This window comes from Somniosus microcephalus, chromosome 5 (genome assembly GCF_052327205.1).
Source record: "Somniosus microcephalus isolate GS21.2 chromosome 5, FLI_Smic_1.0, whole genome shotgun sequence".
NCBI lineage: Eukaryota > Metazoa > Chordata > Chondrichthyes > Squaliformes > Somniosidae > Somniosus > Somniosus microcephalus.
In genome coordinates, this window is record NC_140991.1 from 238176881 (window position 1) to 238201784 (window position 24904).

At 46.5% G+C, this 24904-nt stretch overlaps 1 protein-coding gene across 5 annotated transcripts in view; it reads left to right on the forward strand.

Annotated features, from left to right (window-relative positions):
- LOC147117615 (inactive ubiquitin thioesterase OTULINL-like) overlaps nt 1–24698 on the forward strand; it is a 42850-nt gene extending 18152 nt beyond the window's left edge. For all 5 annotated transcript variants that reach the window (XM_085988746.1, XM_085988747.1, XM_085988748.1 and 2 more), the window contains 3 exons: nt 17317–17442; nt 20961–21230; nt 24404–24698. In XM_085988746.1, the coding sequence (XP_085844872.1) occupies nt 17317–17442; nt 20961–21230; nt 24404–24583 (576 nt within the window). In that variant the 3' untranslated portion in view covers nt 24584–24698. The remainder of the gene's footprint in view (nt 1–17316; nt 17443–20960; nt 21231–24403) is intronic.
- Nucleotides 24699–24904: the final 206 nt, after the last annotated feature.

Below are 24904 nucleotides of genomic sequence, written 5' to 3' on the forward strand. Positions count from 1 at the left end.
TAAAGGGGGTAAGGGAATGGAGTTCCTACAATGTCTACACGACTCCTTTCTAAACCAATATTTAAAAAGCCCAACAAGGGAGGATTCGCTATTGCATCTAGTTATGGGGAATGAGCCAGAGCAGATAAGAGAAGTAAAAGTAGGGGAACATATAGGCAATAGTGACCATAATATAATATGCTTTAAGATGATAATAGAGATGGACATAAGTATGACAAAAACTCGGTTAATAGATTGGAGAAAAGCTGATTTTGAGGAGCTAAGAAAAGAACTTGGGAAGATAAAATGGGCAACAGTATTGGCAAACAACAATGTAGAACAACAATGGAAAACATTTAAAACTGTTTTCAACAGAGTGCAGGAAAAAATATATTCCGCTAAAAGGAAAGAACAAACTAAACACTAATGAGACTCCATGGATGAATAAAAACATAAGGGAACAATTGAGGGTAAGGAAAGAGGCATACTTTAAGTACATAAACAGCAGAGGAGTGCATGATAATATAGAACATAACAAGAAATAGGAGCAGGAGTTGGCCCTTCGAGCCTGCTCTGCCATTCAATAAGATCATGGCTGATCTTCTACCTCATCTCCTCTTTCCTGCACTATCATCATATCCCTTGATTCCCTTAATATTCAAAAAATCTATCGATCTCTAGTCTTGAATATACTCAATGACTGAGCCTCCACAGCCCTCTGGGGTAGAGAATTCCAAAGATTCACCACCCTCTGAGTGAAGAAATTTCTTCTCATCTCAGTCCTAAATGGTCGACTCCTTATTGTGGACCTGTGACCCCTGGTTCTTGACTCCTGAGTTAGGGGAAACATCCTCCCTGCATCTACCCTGTCAAGTCCTGTGAGAACTTTATGGCCTAGAAATTCAGTTTGGCGCGCCAGCCGTTAGCGCCTTAGGAGGAGTAGATCTCGAGCGCTAGGCGCTTAGCGCCCGGGCGCAGCGCGATCTGCGCCTCGCCCCAACTTCAGTACACATTTAGCGCCGGCGCAAAGTCTTAGTGCGCGCCCTGCTGCGCGCGCAGATCATGACGTCATTTACTAGTGCAACGCCCTTTGTGCGCCCCGAACCGGAACTTCACTCGCGCCGGCCCATTGTGCGCCGGGCGGCCCTAACGACTGTGAAGTGGAACGGTACACAGCCGAGGCGGGCCGCGGGGAGCGCTAATTAAAGGGCACTTACCCTGCACTATAAAGGCCAGCCATTTTGTAGCATTCACTCTTGTGCAACGGATTTTTGGAGAGAGACCAAGGAGGAGAGCTTAATGGTTTGGACCAACACTAGGACAGGTATTTTTGGCTCAGGCCAGAGCTTAGCAATTATCTTTGCCTTCATTGAGAGCTCAGTGTTTGCCAGCATATAATGGGGGCTGCATTGGGTGCCAACGCTGACTTTCAGCCTTATGCCAGAAGGGCTTACAGACGCCGTGAGAGAGTGACAGCCCTGGCTAGACGCAGAGGGGGCAACAGGCGTCGCCAACTGAGGCCTTACCCACCCAGGGTATACCGCCAGCAGTCCTCCTATCTGACCATGTCTGCCGCGATGTGTGTTAGGAGGCTGCGATTCAGAAGGGAGGTGGTTGCAGACATCTGCCAGCTGCTTCAGAGATCTGCAGCCACAGCTGATGCGCAGGACGTCTGTCGGTGGCAGTGAAGGTGACGGTGGCTCTCAACTTCTATGCCACCGGCTCCTTCCAATCCGCTGCTGGGGACATCGCTAACATCTCCCAGTTCGCCGTGCATTGCTGCACCCGCCAGGTGACCGAAGCCCTTTTCAGAAGGAGACATCAATTCATCTCCTTCCCCATGACCCTGGACAAGGAGCAGCAGCGTGCAGTGGGATTTGCAAGAATAGCGGGCTTCCCCATGGTGCAGGGCGCCATTGACTGCACGCATGTGGCTTTGCGGGCACCTTTGGAGCATGCCGAGGATTACCGCAACCGGAAGGGCTACCATTCCCTCAACGTACAGCTGGTGTGTGACCACAGGCAGCGCATCCTAGCTGTCAATGCCCACTTTCCAGGCAGCAGCCACAATGCCTTTATCCTGCGACAGACAACTGTGGCTGACATGTTCCAGGCACAGCCTCACCCAAGAGGATGGCTTATCGGAGACAAAGGCTATCCTGTGTGTACCTGGCTCATGACCCCGCTCCGCGCGCCCACGACCCCTGCTGAAGAGGCATACAACGAGAGCCATCAAGCGACTAGGAACATCATAGAACAAACAATCGGTGTCCTCAAGCAACGGTTCCGCTGTCTCGATCGCTCCGGGGGAGCCCTCCAGTATTCGCAGGAGCGAGTCTCCCAATTCGTCGTCGTTTGCTGCATGCTGCACAACCTGGCTATCCGCAGGACTCCGGCACTGCCACCTCACGTTGGACCCCCACCTCAGGAGGAGGAGGAGCAGGAGGAGGAGGAGGACGAGGAGTACCAGCCCAGGAGGGAGGCACAAGGTCCAAGGGCCGCCCGTCGGCGGCTTATTGAACGTCACTTCTAGGCCCCCTGTCAGGGAATGGCTTGTGCCAATGAAAGAACATGATTGCAGCCGCTCCGCAAGCCCTCAGCCGGTTAAGGCAACAAACACTTCAAAGATCAAACATGGACAATGTTAATAAATAAAATGCTTTATTGTACAAACTCAGGGCCCTTCCCACATGAAAACCAAAAACAGACGAAACCCCTAAAAAACACTCAAACACATTACTCGCTCCCACATCCTGGGGAGAATTAACAAAACAGTGCAACTAAAATGGCCGTCATCCTCGGCCTTCAAAAAACAAACATCCAATTCTCGGCCTCAAAAAACAAACATCCAATTCTCGGCCTCAAAAAAACAAACACAACTGGCCACACATTCGACTTTTTGGCCCGCTAGGGCGATGCCTTGGCCATCTTTGTGTGGCCCCTGCCCGCCCTGCTGCTCCTCAAAGTAAGGCCATTGGCTGCTGCAAGGCTGGGGGCAGGCTCCAGAGGGGCACATGTCGTGACGGCAGATGCCCTTGGGGGTCGGCTTAGTCGAGGTCTGGCCGTCGAGCGAGCGGCTGTTGAATGCTGCAGCTGTGGCTGGCCAGCATCAGTCGCTGCAGCAGCTCCTGGCAGCTCCACTGGGGGAGTGGCAGTGGCGGCTGGAGGAATGGGGGCAAGCTGGCGGATGGCAGGCGCTCGCTGGTCGCCTGAGACACTGGCACTCGCCCGGGCCAGCACTGCAGCATGCGCACCAATCTGCCGAGGGACAGACCGCTGTGCTGCTGCAGCGCGCCGGGTGCCCTGGTGATGCCTGGCTGACACAGCGAGTGTGGCAGCAGTGAGTGCCCGTGTTGACCTGTTCACTGACCGCATCAGAGCACCCAGTGACTGCACGGCACCACTGATCAGCTGCCCACTCGCTGCCTGAGCTGCCCCGAATGCCGCCCGACTCACTGCCTGCTCTGCCCCGAATTCCGCCAAACTGATGGCCCGTGAGGCCCCGACGTCGGTGACACTCCGAGAGAGGGACTCGATGGCCTCAGGCAACCGTGCCACTACCCCCATGAGCTCCGTGTGCCGGCGCTCCGAGTCCGCGGACAAGTCCTCGAGGCGTTCCATCTCCTCGGCGAAAACCATCTCCGGACTGGAGGCCGGACTCTCCCTCTGGGGAGAAGGCCGCCGAGCTGGCCGACCCTTCCTGCGTTGCTGGACGCCGCTGGGCCCAGCAATTGGACTCCCCTCCGACCCTTCCCCCCTCTGGGGAGAAGGCCGCTGAGCTTCCACCCCCCTCCCGCGTTTCTGCAGGCCGCAGGTCCCATGAGCTCCCCTCCCCTCCGACACTTCCGCCACGCTCCCCTCCAGGGAAGACGTGTCCCCTACATTCGCATGGGTTGCCACGGATGAGGGTTCCCCTGATGGGCCGCCTTCCTCTTGCTCCTCCTCCTCTTCTGAGGGGCTGTCACTGGCAAGTTCAGGGACCTCCTCCTCACCATCTGAAAGCAGGAAGGCACAAGAGTAGCTTTAGAGTGAGGAGAGGGCGTCAGCGAGGGATGCATGAGTGGTGGCATTCAGCGCATTGGTCGGACAGTGGCAAAGGATGTAGATCTGATGCGCAAGTGGGACGAGAGAGGTCCAAAAGGTGATGTCCTTACCATTGGTGCCCAGAACAGGGTCGGCATCTCCACATGCAACGGGGCCAATCACCCGGCCACCCATGATGCGCTCCACGCGATGTTGCAGCTCGGTGAGCGGCTGGATCTGGGGTCGGCCTCCCCCCGGTCGCAGTCCGGCTCTTCCTATTATTGGCCAGCTTGGCCTGCAAGAGAAAGGACGGCCTCTAAGTACAGTGTGTCGCCCTGATCTTGTGTGCACTGCCTCCCATGGTGGAATAGCCTGGCCAGTGTGTCGCCCTGATCTTGTGTGCACTGCCTCCCATGGTGGAATAGCCTGGCCAGTGTGTCGCCCTGATCTTGTGTGCACTGCCTCCCATGGTGGAATAGCCTGGCCAGTGTGTAGCCCTGATCTTGTGTGCACTGCCTCCCATGGTGGAATAGCCTGGCCAGTGTGTAGCCCTGATCTTGTGTGCACTGCCTCCCATGGTGGAATAGCTTGGCCAGTGTGTTAAGTGCAGAATGTGCAATTGATGTTCATGCCTGTCCCAGAGCTGCCGGATGAGGGCTGGCCATTAGGGCTTTTAGGTCCCTTTGCCCATAATGTGAGGTGCACATGCAAGGATGAGGAGGACACTGGAAAGGGTACTCACCCTGACAATCCGAGTGAGGTCGTTAAACTTTTTGCAGCATTGGACACCGCTCCTGGGGACCTCGCTGTTGGCTGACACCTTGCTGGTGACCTGCCTCCAGGCTCTCCGGTAGACGCGGACCGGCGCCTACCTGCCATTGTCCGGGTACAAAAGATGGCGCCTCTTCTCCACACCACCAACCAGCACACTCGGATCAAGCTCTGAGAAGCGCTGCGCTCGTTCACGGGCCTTCTGCATGGCTTCAGGCGCTATTTGGGTCCAGCAGCAGTGTTCAGGCCTAGCTGGAGGGCTCCACTATCCAGGGCGTGGCAGCAGACCAAGTCGACCCTTCCCCCTTAAGAGCTGGCCGGCGCCAGGGTGTCTGCTGTCAATCACGAGATGGCCGCACCTGCGCTGCGCCCAGCCTCAGCGCTCTCGCTCAGCACCTCCGGCTTAGCGCCTAAAGAGAGGCGTGCAGTGCCAGTTTTAGTGCTCGAGCAAACTCTTAGGGCAAAGCTAATGAATATCGGAGAAGTGGCCTCGATTTTGCGCCGGGCGCAAACTTTAGCGGCCGCCCGACTTTACCGCCCCAAAAGTGGCTACAATGAATTTCTAGGCCTCTATGTTTTAATGAGATCACCTCTCATTCTTCTAAATTCTAGGGAATATAGGCCTAGTCTCCTCATAGGACAATCCCCCATTCCAGGAATCAGTCTGGTGAACTTTTGTTTCACTCCCTCTAAGGAAAGTATATTCTAAGGTAAGGAGACCAAAACTGTACACAGCCCAGGTGTGGTCTCACCCCAGGTGTGGTCTCACCCCAGGTGTGGTCTCACCCCAGGTGTGGTCTCACCAAGGTCCTGTATTATTGCAGTAGGACGTCATTACTCTTGTACTCCAACCCTTTTGTAATAAAGGCTAACGTGCCATTTGCTTTCCTAATTGCTTGCTGTACCTCCATGTTAACTTTCAGTGATTTGTGTACCAGGACATCCAGGTCCCTCTGAATACCAACATTTCCCAATCTCTTGCCATTTAAAAAATATTCAGCTTTTCTATTTTTCCTACCAAAGTGGATAACTTTTTAATACTCCCCATTATTTTCAATCTGCCATGTTCTTGCCCACTCAGTTAACCTGTCTATATCACTTTGCAGCCTCTTTGCATCCCCCTCACAACTTACTTTCCCACCTAGCTTTGTATCGTCAGTAAATTTGGATACGTTACACTCGGTCCCCTCATCTAAGTCATTGTTATAGATTGTGAATAGCTGAGGCCCAAGCACTGATTCTTGCAGTACCTCACTAGTTACAGCCTGCCAACCTGAAAAATTACCCGTTTATTCCTACTCTCTGTTTTCTGTCTGTTAACCAATCCTCAATCTATGCTAATATATTTCCCCCAATCCCATGAGCCCTAGTTTTGTGGAATAACCTCTTGTGTGGCACCTTACTTAATGCTTTCTGAAAATCCAAATATATTACATCCACTGGTTTCCCCTTATCTACCCTGCTAGTTACAACCTGAAAAACTCTTAACAGATATGTCAAACATGATTTCCCTTTCATAAACTCTGCCCAATTGTATTATGATTCTCTAAGTGCCCTGTTACCATGTCCCGAATAATGGATTCTAACATTTTCCCTACTACTGATGTCAGGCTAACTGGCCTGTAGTTCCCTGTTTTCTCTCTTCCCTCCTTTCTTGAATAGTGGGGTTACATTTGCTACCTTCCAATCCGCGGGGACTGTTCTAGAATCTAGGGAATTCTGGAAGATCCAAATCAATGCATCCACTACCTCTGTACCCACCTCTTTTAAAACTCTAGGTTGTATGCCATCAGGTCCAGGGCTTTTAGTCCTATTAATTTCTCCAGTACTATTTCTGTACGAATACTAACTTTTAAGTTTTTCATTCTCACTAGACCCTTCTATTTCTGGAATGTTTTTGTGTCTTCTGTGAAGGCAGTTACAAAGTCATTGTTTAATGTCTCTGCCATTTCCTTATCCCCCCCATTATAATTTCTCTTGTCTCTGCCTGTAATGGACCCACATTTACTTTTGCTAATCTCTTCCTTTTTACATACAAACAGATTGTAAAAGCTTCTATAGGTATGTGTCTTGCTAGTTTACTCTCATTCTGTTATCTCTTTTTTATCAATTTCTTGGTCCTCCTTTGCTGAATTCTAAAATATTCCCAGTCTGCAGGCTTGCTACTCTTTTTGGCAACATTGTAAGCCTCTTCCTTTAATCTAATACTATCTTTAACCTCTCTTGTTAGCCACGGTTGGACCATTTTTCCCATGTGATTTTTATTCCTTAAGGGAATATATATTTGTTGTAAATTAAGAATTATTTCTTTAAATGTATGCCATTGCTTATGTACTGCCATATCTTTTAATCTAGTTTCCTAATCTAGCCAACTCGCTTCTCATACCTATGTAATTTGCTTTGTTCAAATTGAAGAACCTGGTTTTGGACTTGACTAAATCAGTCTCAAACTCAAAGTGAAATTCTATCAGATTATGATCACTCTTCCCCAGAGGCTCCTTTACTACAAGGTTATTAATTAACCATGCCTCATTGCACAATACTAGATTGGGAACTGTAGCATAGTGGTTATGTTACTAGACTAGTAATCCAGAGGCCTGGACTAATGATCTGGAGATGTGAGTTCATATCTCATCACGGCAGCTGGGGAATTTAAATTCATTAATTAAATAAATCTGGAATAAAAAGCTAGTATCAGTAATGGTGACCATGAAACTATCGGATTGTGGTAAAAACCCATCTGGTTCACTAATGTCCTTTTAGGGAAGGAAATCTGCCATCCTTACCAGGTCTGGCCTATGTGACCCTGCATTATCCTCCTCACCAACATCTGGAGACTTGTGCCAAAATTGGGAGAGGTGTCCCACAGACTAGTCAAGCAACATCCCTGACATAGTCATACTCACAGAATCATACCTTTCAGCCAATGTCCCAAACGCCTCCATCACCATCTCTGGGTATGTCCTGTCCCACCGGCAGGACAGACCCACCAGGGTTGGTGGCACAGTGCTATACAGTCAGGAAGGAGTGGCCACGGGAGTCCTCAACATTGACTCTGGACCCCATGAAGTCTCATGGCTTCAGGTCAAGCATGGGCAAGGAAACCTCCTGCTGATTACCACCTATGGCCCTCCCTCAGCTGATGAATCAGTACTCCTCCATGTTGAACACCACTTGGAAGAAGCACTGAGAGTAGCAAGGGCACAGAATGTACTCTGGGTGGGGGACTTCAATGTCCATCACCAAGAGTGGCTCAGTAGCACCACTACTGACCAAGCTGGTCGAGTCCTGAAGAACATAGCTGCCAGTCTGGGCCTGCGACAGGTGGTGAGAGAACCAACACGAGGGAAAAACCTACTTGACCTCGTCCTCACCAATCTACCTGTCGCAGATGCATTTGTCCATGGCAGCATTGGTAGCAGTGACCACCGCAAAGTCATTGCGGAGACACTAAGGACACCCTCTATCATGTTGTGTGGCACTACCACTGTGCTAAATGAGATAGATTCAGAACAGATCTAGCAGCTCAAAACTGGGCATCTATGTGGCGCTGTGGGCCATCAGTAGCAGCAGAATTGTATTGCACCACAAACTCTAACCTCATGGCTCCACATATCCCTCACTCTACTATTACTACCAAGCCTGGGGACCAACCCTGGTTCAATAAGGAGTGTAGAAGAGCATGCTAGGAGCAGCACCAGGCGTACCTGAAAATGCGGTGCCAACCTGGGGAAGCTGCAACACAGGACTACATGCATGCTAAAAAGCGAAATCAGCATGCTATAGACAGAGCTAAGCGATCCCACAGTCAACGGATCAGATCAAAGCTCTGCAGTCCTGTCACATCGAGTTGTGAGTGGTGGTGGACCATTAAATAACTAACCGGGGGGAGGAGGCTCCATAAATATCCCCATCCTCAATAATGGTGGAGCCCAGTACGTGAGTGCAAAAGACAAGGCTGAAGCTTTTGCAACCATCTTCAGCCAGAAGTGCCGAGTGGATGATCCATATCGGCCTCCTCCTGTGGTCCCCACCACCACAGAATCCAGTCTTTAGCCAATTAAATTCACTCCACGTGATATCAAGAAACGGCTGAGCGCACTGGATACCGTAAAGGCTATGGACCCCGCCAACATCCTGTCTGTCGAGTTGAAGACTTGTGCTCCAGAACTGGCCGCGCCTCTAGCCAACCTGTTCCACTACAGCGATAACACTGGCGTGTATCCGACAATGTGGAAAACTACCCAGGTATGCCCTGTCCTCAAAAAGCAGGACAAATCCAATCCGGCCAATTACTGCCCCATCAGTCTACTCTTAATCATCAGTAAAGTGATAGAACGTGTCGTTGACAGTGCTATCAAGCAACAGTTACTCACCAATAACCTGCTCACTGATGCCCAGTTTGGGTTCCGCCAAGACCACTCGGCTCCAGACCTCATTACAGCCTTGGTTCAAACATAGACAAAAGAGCTGAATTCCAGAGGTGAGTTGAGAGTGACTGCCCTTGACATCAAGGCAGCATTTGACCGAGAGTGGCATCAAGGAGCCCTAGTAAAACTGAAGTCAGTGGGAATCGGGGGGGGGAAAACTCTCCACTGGCTGGAGTCATACCCAGCACAAAGGATTGTGGTGGTTGGAGGTCAATCATTACAGCCCCTGGACATCGCTGCAGGAGTTCCTCAGGGCAGTGTCCTAGGGCCAACCATCTTTAGCTGCGTCATCAATGACCTTCCCTCCATCATAAGGTCAGAAGTGGGGATGTTTGCTGGTGACTGCACAGTGTTCAGTGCCATTTGCAACTCCTCAGATAATGAAGCAGTCCATGCCCGCATGCAGCAAGACCTAGCCAACATTTAGTCTTGGGCTGATATGTGGCAGGTGACATTCGCGCCAAATAAGTGCCAGGTGATGACTACTCCAACAAGCGAGCATCTAACCACTGCCCCATGACATTCAAAGGCATTACCATCGCCGAATCCCCCACCATCAATATACTGGGGATCACCATTGACCAGAAACTTAACTGGACCAGCTACATAAATACTGTGGCAACAAGAGCAGGTCAGAGGCTGGGTATTCTGCGGCGAGTGTCTCACCTCCTGACTCCCCAAAGCCTTTCCACCATCTACAAGGCACAAGTTAGGAGTGTGATTGAATACTCTCCACTTGCCTGGATGAGTGCAGCTCCAACAACACTCAAGAAGCTCGACATCATCCAAGTCAAAGCAGCACGCTTGATTGGCACCCCGTCCACCACCTTAAACATTCACTTCCTCCACCACCGGTGTACCTTGGCTGCAGTGTGCACCATCTACAAGAAGCACTGCTGAAACTTGCCAAGGCTTCTTCGGCAGCACCTCCCAAACCCGCGACCTCTACCACCTAGAAGGACAAGGGCAGCAGGTGCATGGGAACACCACCAGCTCCAATTTCCCTACAAGTCACACACCATCCTGACTTGGAAATATATCGCCATTCCTTCATCGTCGCTTGGTCAGAACCCTGGAACTCCCTCCTTAACGGCACTGTGGGAGTACCTTCACCACATGGACTGCAGCAGTTCAAGAAGATGGCTCACCATAGAGTTTTACAGCACAGAAAGAGGGCCTTCGGCCCATCGTGTCTGCGCCGCCCATCCATCCCTGTCCAGTCTAATCCCATTTTCCAGCATTTGGTCCATAGCCTTGTATGCAATGGCATTTCAAGTGCTCATCCAAATGCTTCTTGAATGTTGTGAGGGTTCCTGCCTCTACCACCCTTTTAGGCATTGAGTTCCACATTCCAACCACCCTCTGGGTGAAAAAGTTCCTCCTCAAATCCCCTCTAAATCTCCTGCCCCTTACCCTGAATCTATGCCCCCTCGTTATTGACCCCCCTACTAAGGGGAAAAGTTCCTCTTTGTCTGCCCTATCTATGCCCCTCATCATTTTGTACACCTCAATCAGGTCCCCCCTCAGCCTTCTTTGCTCCAAGGAAAACAACCCCAGCCTGTTTAGTCTTTCTTCATAGCTGAGGCGCTCCATCCCAGGTAACATCCTGGTGAATCTTCTCTGCACCCTCTCCAAAGCAATCACATCCTTCCTATAGTGAGGCGACCAGAACTGCACACAGTACTCCAGCTGTGGCCTCACCAACGTTTTGTACAGCTCCATCATAACCCCCCTGCTCTTATATTCTATGCCTCGGCTAATGAAGGCAAGTATCCCATATGCCTTTTTAACCACCTTATCTACCTGTTCCGCTGCCTTCAGGGATCTATGTACATGTACACCAAGGTCCCTCTGTACTTCCTAGGGTCCTACCACTCATTGTGTATTCCCTTGCCTTATTTGTCCGTCCAAAATGCATCACCTCGCACTTTTCAGGGTTAAATTCCATTTGCCACTTTTCCGCCCATCTGACCAACCCGTTTATATCGTCCTGTAGCCTGAGGCTTTCCTCCTCGCAATTTACCACCCCACCAATTTTCGTGTCATCTGCGAACTTACTGATCATACCTTTCACATTCTCATCCAAATCATTTATGTAGATCACAAACAACAAGGGACCCAGCACCGATCCCTGAGGTACCCCACTGGACACAGGCTTCCAGTCACAAAAGCAACCTTCGACCATCACCCTCTGCCTCCTGCCACTCAGCCAGTTTAGGATCCAACGCGCCAAGGCACCCTGGATCCCATGGGCTCTTACCTTCTTGACCAGTCTCCTATGCGGGACTTTGTCAAAAGCTTTACTGAAGTCCATGTAAACCACATCCACAGCATTTCCCTCATCCACCCCCCTAGTCACCCCCTCGAAAAATTCAATCAGATTGGTCAGACATGATTTACCCTTGACAAAGCCATGCTGACTATCCCCGATTAATCCTTGCCTCTCCAAGTGGAGACTAATTTTGTCCCTCAGAATTTTTTCCAATAATTTCCCTACCACAGATGTTAGGCTCACTGGCCTGTAATTCCCTGGTTTATCCCTGCTACCCTTCTTGTATAATGGTACTACATTAGCTGTTCTCCAGTCCTCTGGTACATCCCCTGTGGCCAGAGAGGTTCTGAAAATTTGTGTCAGAGCCCCTGCAATCTCCTCCTTTGCCTCCCACCACCTTCTCGTGGGCAATTAGGGATGGGCAATAAATGCTGGCCTTGCCAGCAACGCCCACATCCCTGGAACGAATAAAACAAAAAGTACCCTGTTCTATCCTTTTTAGGTCCAAAGTGGATGAACTCACATTTGTCTACATTGAAATCTATTTGCAGCAGTTTTGCCCAAGTTTTGCCCATTCACTTAATCTATCAATATCTCTCTCTTATTTTATGCTTTCATCTACACTGCCTACAATGCTGCCTATCTTTGTGCCATTTGGATATGTGGCTTTCTATCCCATCATCTAAGTCATTAATAAATACAGTTGAGGCCCCAACACAGATCCCTGCGGGACACTACTAGTCACATCCTGACAATTAGAGTACCTGCCCATTATCCTTACTCTGTCTCCTGCCGCTCAGCCAATTTCCTAACCAGGTCAATAATTTGCATTCAATTCCAGGGGCTTCAGCCTTACTTAATAGTCTCTTATGAGGGATTTTATCAAACGTCTTGTGGAAGTCAATATAAATAACATCCATAGACATTCCCCTGTCCACTGCCTTAGTTACCTCTTCAAAAAATTCATCCGGTTCGTCAAGCATGACCTACCTTTTACAAATCCATGCTGGCTCTCTCTGATCAGCTGAAAATTTTCAAGACGTACAGTCACCTTATCCTTAATTATAGCCAATAGTAATTTCCTGACAACAGATGTTTGGCTAACTGGTCTATAATTCCCTGGTTTCCCTTTCTCGCTATTCTTAAATATGTGCAATTTTCCAATCTAAAGGAATGGTTCCTGAATCGAGAGAACTTTGGATGATTATAGTTAGGGCATCTGCAATGTGCTCACCTACTTCCTTTAAAACCCTGGGATGGAAACCATCTGGTCCTGGGGATTTGTCACTCTTTAGTGCCATTATTTTCTTCTTTACTGCTCTTTTGCTTATGTTAATTTTGTTGAGTCCCTGTTCCTGATTCAATATTCATTTCCTTCGGATTTCAGGCATGCTATCCAATTCCTCTACTGTAAATACTGATGCAAAGTAATTATTCAACATGTCTGCCATTTCCTTATTATCATTGACAATACCATCAAGATATACAGCCACCTCATTTGGTGACAAGATAAATGCTTAAAGAAAGTAGTAATGGATACGGAGAAAGAGCTGGAAAATGATATTAGATGTGATAGCACTGAAGTGGAGTTAGCATTAGCACAGATATGAATGACCAAGCGGCCACCTTATGTGTTGAAATGTCTAATGAAAGTATAAAAGAACAACTTTGCGTGAGCAGTCAAACCATCCTAAAATCTTCACCAACATAGCTTGTCATTTAAACAGAAAGAAAGGTGGAAGTTGGTTTTGAATAGAGGCTTGCAGTTTCCAGTAATTTGAAGTGTATGAGCACAATCGTTACCGTGTGAAACCGATACTTTTTCATGATTGCTGTGGGCTGTTTGAAGGATCCCAGTTTTTGGTGGTGCTTGTTTTTTTTTCATTTTTTGGGTGCAGCTTTGTTTTGCACGTTTAAAGATAAAACCTTGGGGCCCATCTTCCTCTGCTAGCACAATCCAGGAGCAATTAGTGCGGATTGCAACCTGTCAGGACTCCGAGTTCAGCGCCTGAGTTTGCTTTCAGGCCTCATTAAAATAAAGGAAGCACAATTCGGGCCCATTATTGGCTGCAGGCAAGGAGAAAGGAGGAGGTTTGGGTGCTCCTTGGACCTTGAAGGCATTAATGGGGCAGGTATAATTAAAATCCCACGGGAGAGCCAGGAAGATTTTTTTAGAAAGGCAGTTATTATTATCTGGATACCTAATTCAAAATTCAAAGCTTACCATTTTTTATTAATGTATGTGTGTCAGAAGCTGTGAATTGCATCTCATTGGTCTTCACCATTTATAATTAACCGTCTTCATTTATAATTAACCAGAAGGTTATGCTGATAGGGTTAGATGAAGAGTGGTGGGAGGAGGCTCGTGTAGAGCATAACACTGGCATGAACCAGTTGGGCTGAATGGCCTGTTTCTGTGCAGTACATTCTATGTAACACTGCTGGGTTTAGAGATGTGCCAGGGTCTCAGTGGCACCAGCAGATGAGTGGGCTTTATGTAGATCTGGCTGGTCATTGTGGATACTCCTTGCTAACTGGCCCTGAAACCGAACAACGGATTATTGTCCTGATTTGGTTGTTTTTTAAACATGTGAAATTGTTGAACCTGCCAATAACCTTTTTTTAAAAAAGAAATTACCAAGGAGAACATGTGAGTTTTTACCTGGCTCACTGAGACTGACCAGATGGACTGAATATCCCATTTAAAACACTTACTGGTTTCCAACAAACTAGGTAAAATAAGTCAGTTCGAGCAAGAGATGAAAAAATGTCTTGAGCAGCTTTAGTTTAACAAACTGAAAGAGAGGTTAATTTGTAACAGGCTGGTGTCATTTGTAAAGTGCTTTTAGCTTTACCAGGGAGATTGGTATAGATGAGCGACCTACTGTGCATTGCATTCCTGCATTTATACTTGATGTGGAGATGCCGGTGTTGGACTGGGGTGGACAAATGTGAGAAGTCACACAACACCAGGTTATAATCCAACAGCTTTATTTGAAATCACAAGCTTTCGGAGCGCTGCTCCTTTGTCAGGTGAAGTGAAGAGATGCATATAGGCACAGCATATATAGTCAGAGAACACTGCCAGATGATTACAGGTAATCTTTTTAACTGCCCTTTATCCCACCTCGGCAGAGAGATAATCACAGCAATCAAAGGTGTGGATGGTGTCCAAACAGGTCAGTCAGGAAAACATTACATCAAAGAGCAATGAGGTGGGGTCACCAGGGGTCAAATGTTGCAGATGCTGGGGTCTGTATGGAAAACAAAAAACAAAGAACAATTAAAAAAAAAAAAAAAAAATTTTTTTGCTGGAAATCATAGCAGGTCCGGCCGCATTTGTGTAGAGAGAACAAGCCAACGACGACTCGAGTCCAGATGACTCTACGTCAGGTGGGGTTACATGTAGCGTGACATGAACCCAAGATCCCGGTTGAGGCCGTCCTCATGAGTGCGGAACTTGGCTATCAGTTTCTGCTCGACGATTTTGCGTTGTCATGTGTCTCGAAGGCCGCCTTGGAGAATGCTTACCCGAAGATGAGGCTGAATGTTCTTGACTGCTGAAGTGTTCCCCGACTGGGAGGGAACACTCCTGCCTGGCGATTGTTGTGTGGTGTCCTTTCATCCGTTGTTGCAGTGTCTGCATGGTCTTGCCAATGTACCATGCTCCGGGGCATCCTTTCCTGCAACGTATGAGGTAGACAACGTTGGCCGAGTCACATGAGTATGTACCATGTACCTGGTGGGTGGTGTCCTCACGCGTGATGATGGTATCTGTGTTGATTATCTGGCATGCCTTGCAGAGGTTGCCGTGGCAGGGTTGTGTGGTGTCGTGGTCGCTGTTCTCCTGAAAGCTGGGTAATTTGCTGCGAATGATGGTCTGTTTGAGGTTAGGCGGCTGTTTGAAGGCGAGTAGTGGTGGCGTGGGGATGGCCTTAGCGAGGTGTTCGTCATCATCGATGACATGTTGAAGGCTGCGAAGAACCCCACCTGACGTAGAGTCATCCAGACTCGAGTCGTCGTTGGCTTGTTCTCTCTACACAGGTGCGGCCGGACCTGCTGTGATTTCCAGCAAAAAAAATCTTTTTTTTATTGTTCTTTGTTTGTTTTTTCCATACAGACCCCAGCATCTGCAACATTTGACCCCTGGTGACCCCACCTCATTGTTCTTTGATGTAATGTTTCCCTGACTGACCTGTTTGGACACCATCCACACCTTTGATTGCTGTGATTATCTCTCTGCCAAGGTGGGATAAAGGGCTGTTAGAAAGATTACCTGTAATCATCTGGCAGTGCTCTCTGACTATATATGCTGTGCCTATATGCATCTCTTCACTTCACCTGATGAAGAAGCAGCGCTCCGAAAGCTTGTGATTTCAAATAAAGCTGTTGGTCTATAACCTGGTGTTGTGTGACTTCTCACATTTGCATTTATACTGTCACCTCATCTGGCTTGTCCGGAGCTGTGCTGGGAATGTTCTGCCATGATGTAATTGAATGTAATAGGTTGGCCAAGGAATGTGATGCTGAACTAGTCCCATGTGTCAACATGCTTGATCTATGACTTTACTTTGTACTGTGATGCAAGTACTGTATGTTGATGCACGGAACTGGCTCAGCATGTTTTGCAAAGCCCTGACACACAAAAGGTAGTGTGTCTCTGCTAATATCGGCTGTGTGGAAGTGGAGTTGTTTACACCTGAATGCCGTTGGTGATCTCTGACCTATGTGTTGGCAATTAACTGCAGTAGAATAAGGTAAAAGTAGCTTTAAACATAATCAGAATAAAATCTGTTATATATAAGAACTTCATTAAATTTGTGATGCTGTGATAACATTATCAACCCCCAAGTGGCATTTAAACCCGAGACCTTTTATCCAGAGGTCAGACACTGCACGCACTTTTATTTCTGTCTAATAAGTAACATATTATTAACATTTGTGAGATATGATACATTGGCCTAGAAATTCAGTGGGCTGCGCCACCAGTTAGCGCCCAAAGAGGGCACTCAGTGGCTTTAGCGCCACTGGCCACGCCTCCCGTGATATTTAACGGGGCGCTAACGGGGCGTTAGCTTGTAGCGCTGCGCCGCCACCGATGACATCATTGGCGTGCGCAGCGCCTCGCTCCCGCCCCGATCGCAATATTTGGTCGCGCCCGCCTCTGTAATGCCGGTCGCAAATCGCGACCGGTTCACAGGGCCTACCTGTGGCGGTAGTGGCGCAAATTAAGGTGGAGGTGCGGGACGGCCATTTTTTCCGGTGGCCGCCTGCCAGCACCTCCTCGCGCCGCCCTCCCCGGCCTCCTGATCCACCCCCCGGGCAGTGCCAGCTGTGTCCCAAAAGCCCGGCACTTCTCCTTGGTGTCGGGCTCTATTGCTGGCACTCACGATCGGTGATCGCGCTGGTGCAGGCCCCTCCCCCTTAAGAAGGGGAGGAAGGCCTGCAGTACAGCAGCGCGCCGTGCCGCAGCATGTGGCGCTGTGGCACGTAGCGCGGCGATATTCAGTTTGAGCGCCCCAAGCGGGACGTGGGGAGCCTCGAGCAGCGCCCCGAGTCCCTCTTGGGGCGCTCCCACTGAATATCGGGAGGGCGCAAGCGGCTCTGGCCGGAGCGCAAATTCCGGCGCCCAGGCGAGCTTGGCGCCCCAAACGAGGCGCCACCGAATTTCTAGGCCATTCAGTCTTGTTTGTGATACAAGTACAGCAAAAGAATTTTCTGTGCAACTGTTTTGAAAATCACATTTTCTTTTAATCACTACTCCTGCACTATCTGAACATATTTGGTAGTTGAAATGTAAGAGGTAATTGTTTTTTCTTTTTTGTTTAACTTCTTTTCTAGATTCCTGAAAAAGTATTTACACAAGGCTGCAACTGGGTGCAGCAATACAGTTTTGGTCCTGAGAAATATACTGGGAATAATGTATTTGGAAAATTACGCAAGTACCTGGAATTATTTAAAGTGCAGGTAAAGTGTTTGTGTGGAAATAAACATTAGCCGGAAGTAGGCAGCGGAGTCCTCAAAAAAAAAAAAAAAAAAAAAAAAAAAAAAAAATAGACTTGCATTTATATAGCGTCTTTTACCTTCAGGATGTCCCAAAGCCCTTTATAGCCAATTAATTACTTTTTGACCTGTAGTCACTAATGTTTTGTAGGCAAATCTGGCAGCCAACAAAGTCAAACTAACGGCAATGAGATGAACGACCAGTTAATCGGTTAATGTATATGTTTAAAAGGAACTTTGCGGATACCCAAATGAGTGCAACATGTAAATGTGAGTTGAACCAACCTGATAGTTCCAGTAGTGGAGTGCTCATTATTTAACCAGAGGATCACCAAGTTTAGAATTTTTTGACCAGGCCCTTGCATGGAAATCTATGACAGTAGACAGTACCATCTTTTAACTAGTGGTCATATGTAAAATGAGTCTGAAGGCCCACTGTCTCTCACCAAAGGGAGTTACAAGTTTTTGATACTGTATTCCATGAGAAATACTACAGGCCATCAACGAGTTGAATCAAAGAATGGCAGCTTATAATTTTGAGTGACCATATTCTGCATCAGCTAAACTGAGGTTCTCTTTAAGCTCCCAGATAGAATGAAGTATGATACGGTTTTATATATTTTTTGTATTGAGTATTCTCAGTACCTGTTTTTCAATTTATTAAAAGAATTACTTTCTTCTTCTCATTAAATTCTCTTTTTTTTAAATGAGTAAATTAATATCTTGGATTAAGTTATTTCTTACCTCATTAACTGTTTGTTTGCCTTCTGTCTCTTTCTTCAGCCCTGGTATTTCAATGCCTCATCTGTGTCTTACTTGATTCCTCTTCCTTCAGCAATATTCCACATTAAACCCTACCTAATTGGTGCTTTTACTTCTTTTAAACCGTTTAATCAACTTCTTCTCCCAGTTTGAAAGATTTGTGTATCTGTATTCCAAAGGGTTGCTGCTCTTCTATTACTTTTAAAATTTCACCATTTATTGTATATTTCTTCATCTTCCTCCTAAAATTACCATCCCACATTTCCCCACATTAAATTTTATCTGACATCTATCTGCCCAATCTGCTAACCCATCTATATCCTTCTGAAGTTGCTTACAGTCCTCTTCATAGTTAATTATGCTCCCTATTTTTATGTTGTCTGTAAATTTTAATTATGAGTACAGATCAGTGGTTCTAATACTGTCCCCTGGGAGACACCTTCAGTCTGAAAATCATCTACTACATTCCCTTTGATATTGTGTCCCTTAATTTTATCAACAACCCTCCTGTGCAGTACCTTATCAAATGCATATTGAAGATTCATGTACAATATATTTCCTTTATCAATAAATCCCATTATTTCCTCAAGGAACTCTCTTAAATTTGTCAGACACGACGTGCCTTTTACAAATCTATGTTGGCTACGCTTAATTAACCCATGTCTTCTTAAGTGAGTATTAATTTTATCCCCTGTTAATAGCCTCTAGCAGCTTACCTGCTACTGATGTTGGGCTGACTGGTCTATGCTTACTTTTTACCCTTTTCTCGATTCTTGACCAGAGGTGTTACATTGGCAACCCTACAGTTCTGGCACAATTTTCGTATCCAAGGATGTTTGCAAGATAGTGGTCAGAGCCGCTGTTATTATCTGCCTGACTTCTCTCGGCATTCCAAGATTCATATCATCGGGGTCCCATACCTCTTCCACTTTGATTACTACATCCTTTTCATCTTTTTCTAAGTACTATGTAATGCTTTCTCAAGCAAATTGTGACATATGGCATAATGGATTGTGCATTGGGTAACACATTGGTTTGCTACCTCTAAGACTTGGGTTCAAATCCAGGCCAGACTGATTAATATAAATCTCTTCTGTTTGCTGGTTACAAGGTCCTCCTGCACACAATAATAATAATAATCAACTTTATTGTCATTGTTAGTGCACAAGTGCAGTACAACGAAATGTAGGCTTGCGGCTCCCGAGAGTGTACATTTAGATTAAGACATTTAAACATTCAACATACATTTGGCTTGTAATACATTAACATAAACATAACCATAATAAAGTGCATTGGCAGATGGTGCAGGCTTTAGAGTTTATTTGTGGAGTTCAGTAGGATGACAGCCCTGGGAAAGAAGCTGTTCCTAAATCTGGTCGTACGGGTGCGAATGCATCTGTAGCATCTCCCAGATGGCAGGAGGGCGAACAGACTGTGGCTGGGGTGGGTAGGGTCTTTGATGATAGACCGTGACCTCCGTAAACAGCGTTTCTGGTATATGTGCTCTATGGTCGGTAGCCGGGTGCCGGTAATGCGTTGGGCAGTTTTGACTACCCGCTGCAGGGCTTTCCGGTCACAGTAGCTACAGCTGCCATACCATACTGTGATACAGTTCATCAGGATGCTCTCTATTGTGCAGCGGTAAAAGTTAGAGAGGATCAGGGGTGACAGGTTACATCCCTTCAGCCTCCTTAGGAAATATAGGCACTGCTGGGCCTTCTTCACCAGAGAGGATGTATGGAGGGACCAGGAGAGGTCTTCCGTGATGTGGACTCCGAGGAACTTAAAGCTGTCCACCCTTTCCACCACAGCCCCATTGATGTGGATGGGGGTGTGACTTCCGCCTTTAGACTTCCTGAAGTCCACAATGATTTCTTTGGTTTTCTTGATGTTAAGGGCCAGGTTGTTATCGGCGCACCACTTCACGAGATGCTGGACCTCCTCCCTGTAGGCTGACTCATCGTCCCGAATTCAACAACAGGTTGCAAAAACATCCCAAGGCACTTCACAGGTGTAATTAGAGAGAAAGCAGCACTATAACATCCCTCATTAACTGTTCATCAGTTGCAAGCAAGCAACTAAAACAGCTGAAAACACTCCTACCCTTTATTTTCTTTGTTGTCCGTGGCCCACTTTAGCAATAGATTTGAGTTTTTCTTTCCTTACCGAGAGTCATCATCTGAGTCAGATCAGAGTTCGGGATTCTCGCTCCTTTCTTTAAGTTGGCCGCCTCATAGAAATTGAATTGCCACACGCAGTCTAAAATGGCCTTTCTTTGGAGTTGATTCCATCTAACTTTCTGCAGAAGATTCTGCTGCATCACCATCATCTTCTGAATTCAGAAGTAATGGGTAGTCTTGCTCTGACAGGATGGCTGATGTGGGAAATGGAAAAGATGTCACACTGGTGCAGTAGATGGGCTATTCTGAGGTCAGGGCTTAGCCTTTTTGATGGGAGTAGAGTGAGCTATACTCTGCATCTGGCTGGGCAATACCTTACTTGAAATGGGAAGACTTCCATTCCTCGGCACTAACATTTCTCACCTTTTTGAAATACTACTTCTTATCACTTCTTGTCTGTCCAACAGCAGGGTTTTACTATTGTGTCAAGCTAATAGACTGTATGCCCTCCTCACAATTAGTCAATTGAATCTGCTTCATAGATCACCGTTTAAACAAATTTGTTGTGCTTTGATTAAAAACCTATTCATTTTGTTCCAGTGGATCAACATTCATGGAATTAAAGACCAGGAGAAAAGAACTGAAATGTGTATGAAATTATTCAGTGAGCAGGAGAATGAGTACAAAATATATGAAGCCATGAAATTTCTTATGTTGTATGTTGTGGTCGAACTTCATGAGGACATAAAAAATGGAGATGATGTTCCCAGCTTTTGTGCTTTCTTCTTTGCTCGAGATTCCTCACCTGATCCTTTAAGTTTCATGATGAACCACCTGAACTGTGTTGGTGACACAGGTGGACTGGAGCAGGTATGTAACTGTTATGGTTTGGACCCTCTCCAATTTTCTTTATTTGTGTAAATGGAAAAGTCTAATGGTGAATCTGCATTCCCAATAGCCGAAACATACAATTTTAGATGATGCAGTAAATGGGCTAGTGTGCCTCAGGACTAATCAACCGTTTTATGGTATAGTACGATATGGATAATACTATAATTGTGGATAATACTATGTCACATATCACTTCAGCAGACTAATAATATCAGCCATGTAAGACATTTTTATAAGAACATAAGAAATAGGAGCAGGATAGGCCACTTGGCCCCTCGAGCCTGCTCCGCCATTCAATAAGATCACGGCTGATCTTGGGCTCAAAGCCACTTCCCCGCCCGCTCCCCATAACCCTTCACTCCCTTATCTTGCAAACATTTGTCTATCTCCACCTTAAATGTATTTAATGACCCAGCCTCCACAGCTCTCTGGGGACAGAGAATTTCAGATTTACGACCCTGAGAGAAGAAATTCCTCCTCATCTCAGATCTAAAAGGGCGACCCTTTATTCTAAAACTGTGCCCCTGCGTTCTAGATTTCCCCACGAGGGGAAACATCCTCTCTGCATCTACCTTGTCGAGCCCCCTCAGTATCTTATATGTTTCAATAAGATCACCCCTCATTCTTCTCAATTCCAATGAGTATAGTCCCAGCCTGCTCAACCTTTTCTCATTAGTCAACCCCCTCATCTCTGGAATTAACCTAGTGAATTGTCTCTGAACTGCCTCCAATGCAAGGAGACCAAAACTGTACGCACTACTCAAGGTGTGGTCTCACCAATACCCTGTACAGTTGTAGCAGAACTTCCCTGCTTTTATACTCCAACCCCTTTGAAATAAAGGCCAACATTCCATTTGCCTTTTTGATTACTTGCTGTACCTGCATGCTAACGTTTTGTGTTTCATGCACAAGGACCCCCAGATCCTTCTGAAATGTAGCATTTTGTAATCTCTCCCCATTTAAAAAATAATTTGCTCTTTTATTTTTCCTGCCAAAATGTATAACCTCTCACTTTCCCACATTATACTCCATCTGCCAAATGTTTGCCCACTCACTCAGCCTGTCTATATCCCTTTGAGTCCTCTGCACAACTTGCTTTCCCACGCATCTTTGTATCATCTGCAAACTTGGCTACATTACACTCGGTCCCTTCATCCAAGTCATTAATGTAGATTGTAAATAGTTAAGGCCCCAGCACTGATCCCTGTGGCACCCCACTAGTTACCGTTTGCCAACAAGAAAATGACCCATTTATCCCGACTTTCTGTTAGTTAGCCAATTCTCTATCCATGCTAATATATTACCCCCAATTCCGTGAGCTCTTATCTTATGCAGTAACCTTTTATGTGGCACCTTATCGAATGCCTTCTGGAAATCCAAATACACCACATCCCCTGGTTCACCTTTGTCCACCCTGCTCGTTACCTCCTCAAAGAACTCCAGCAAGTTTGTTAAACATGATTTCCCTTTCATAAAACCATGCTACTGATCTGATTTATATACAAGTCTAATTATTTACAGAAGTGAGCAATACCGGTGAGGTATTAGCATACAGTACTAGATGTCTGGAGATCATTTACAAGGGAGTAATTAAATAAGCACATCACTTTGTAGTTCTTCTAGAAGATCAAATCACATATACAAGTGTATAATTATTTACTATTGATTTGAATGCCTGGTTCTATTACAGTATTACAATTCCTGGCCTGTTCTTTGTATATGAAAGTATTATTTGCATTTGTTCATCCCTGATTAACATGCTTAGTCAGCAACTATTATACAGGGCAGGGGTCAAATCTTGAATTGTATTTCTTTAGTTGAAGTGGAGCAACATTGTGTGGAGGGAGGGAAATGGAAACCACCTGGCTGGTATTGACCTTTCTGATGTCAGAGAATCTGGATCATGTGATCGACTATACGAAGGATGTATAGAGGTCGAGGAGGGATGCACATGGTAGTAGACACATAGGGCTGGATTTTACTTACCAAAACGAGTTGGGGGTGGGACTGCTGCCTTCCGGGCTCTAGTCCCGCCCCCAGCGACGTCTGACGAACTGACACTTTTTTCCTGATTAGCCTTGTTAAGCCCATTCTGCGGGCTTGCCGGCCAATTAAGGGAAAGCTGGTGTCAGATGACGTCAGTTGATGCCGCTTCATCTGACGGTTTTCTTAAAGTCATATGCACCACACTTGTTTGACAGATGATTTGACAGTGTTTGACAGCATTGAGGTGCTGTCAAACATTGACAATCACTGTCCAAAGGTGAGCCCTTGTACTCAGCTCTCCAATTACTATCTCCTTAGGATAAAACAGATGGCAGCTGCAGCTGAGATTGCAGAAGCCATCTGTCACTTCTCCCGATGAGATGAGGCTACACAAACACTTCACAGCTTGTCACCTGCAGAAACACCTAAACACATTAAACATTACTTTCATAACATTTCCTTACCTCTGATACTAACCATTGTCACTTTCCATCCTTCACACCAATTCTGCAGCTGTTATCCAAACACCAACATAACAGACCCACAGCATGCCTCACTTACCCTGGCGGGATTCCCCGACGTCAGGAAGCCCGCAGCAGAAGGCTCAAAATGGGGAAAAGCCTCTTAACTGCCTGTTAACTACCTGTTAACAGGCAGTTAAGTGGCTATTATCCTATTCCTGCTGCTCGGAGTCAGGTCCCTGCACAAATCAGGTGCCCGACTTCCGGGAAGATTGGTTGGAGGCTGGTTGGGAGCGGGTTCGGGACCTGCTCCCATTTTTTTATTTTTTATTTCCCAGCAGTCCCGCCTCCTCGAGGCTTGTAAAATCCAGCCCAATTAATGCAATTTGTAACTTTTGGTTTGGGCTGTTTCAGTGCTCTGGGAGGAGCAGAACTGTGATTGGATGGATTCAGATGTAGTTGAGAGAGTTGGGCATTGATCTGGAAGTTGATACCTTCAAGGACCTTCAATCAAGGAAGGCTAGAAATGAGGTGGTAGGTAGTGAGGACAGAGGGTTGAGGGTGTTTTTTTTGAGGGGAGAGATAAAGAGCTGGACATGATGTTGTATGGTAATACCTCTATCGTGTTTCAAATAAAATATTCTGTTTTGAAAGTTGAAATCATGATTTCTGTTCTGTATGTTTATTTATTTCTTTCTCTTCCAGATTGAAATGTTTCTCCTTGGATTCACATTTCATTTGAAGATCAGAACCTTCCGACTGTACAAGTATGGTACTGAAGAATTCGTATCATGTTATCCTGAGGATTGCCATAGGGAATGGCATGACGTTCTCCTTCTAACTGAGGATGACCGCCATTACAATGTTCCAATTACCTGGAGCTGAGTGACATTACTGAGATTGTGAGGAAACATTTTGTCTATGTTGTAAATATCTTTGGCACAGCTGCTTTAAGCCAATATAAATACCGATCATTGTATGCAAACCTTATAACAACAAAGTCTATTATTTTAATTTTATTGACACTTTTATTTGAATACACACATAGTTTTGCCATATGCTACCAGCCTAAAGGTATCCTGCAAGATTGATCTAAACAATGGGAAACATTCAAATCAATAAACAAAAATAACAGCACATGTATAGGATTATTATATAAAGAGTGATCCTTGGATCGCCACCTTGTCGTGGTGGAGAGGCTTGCGT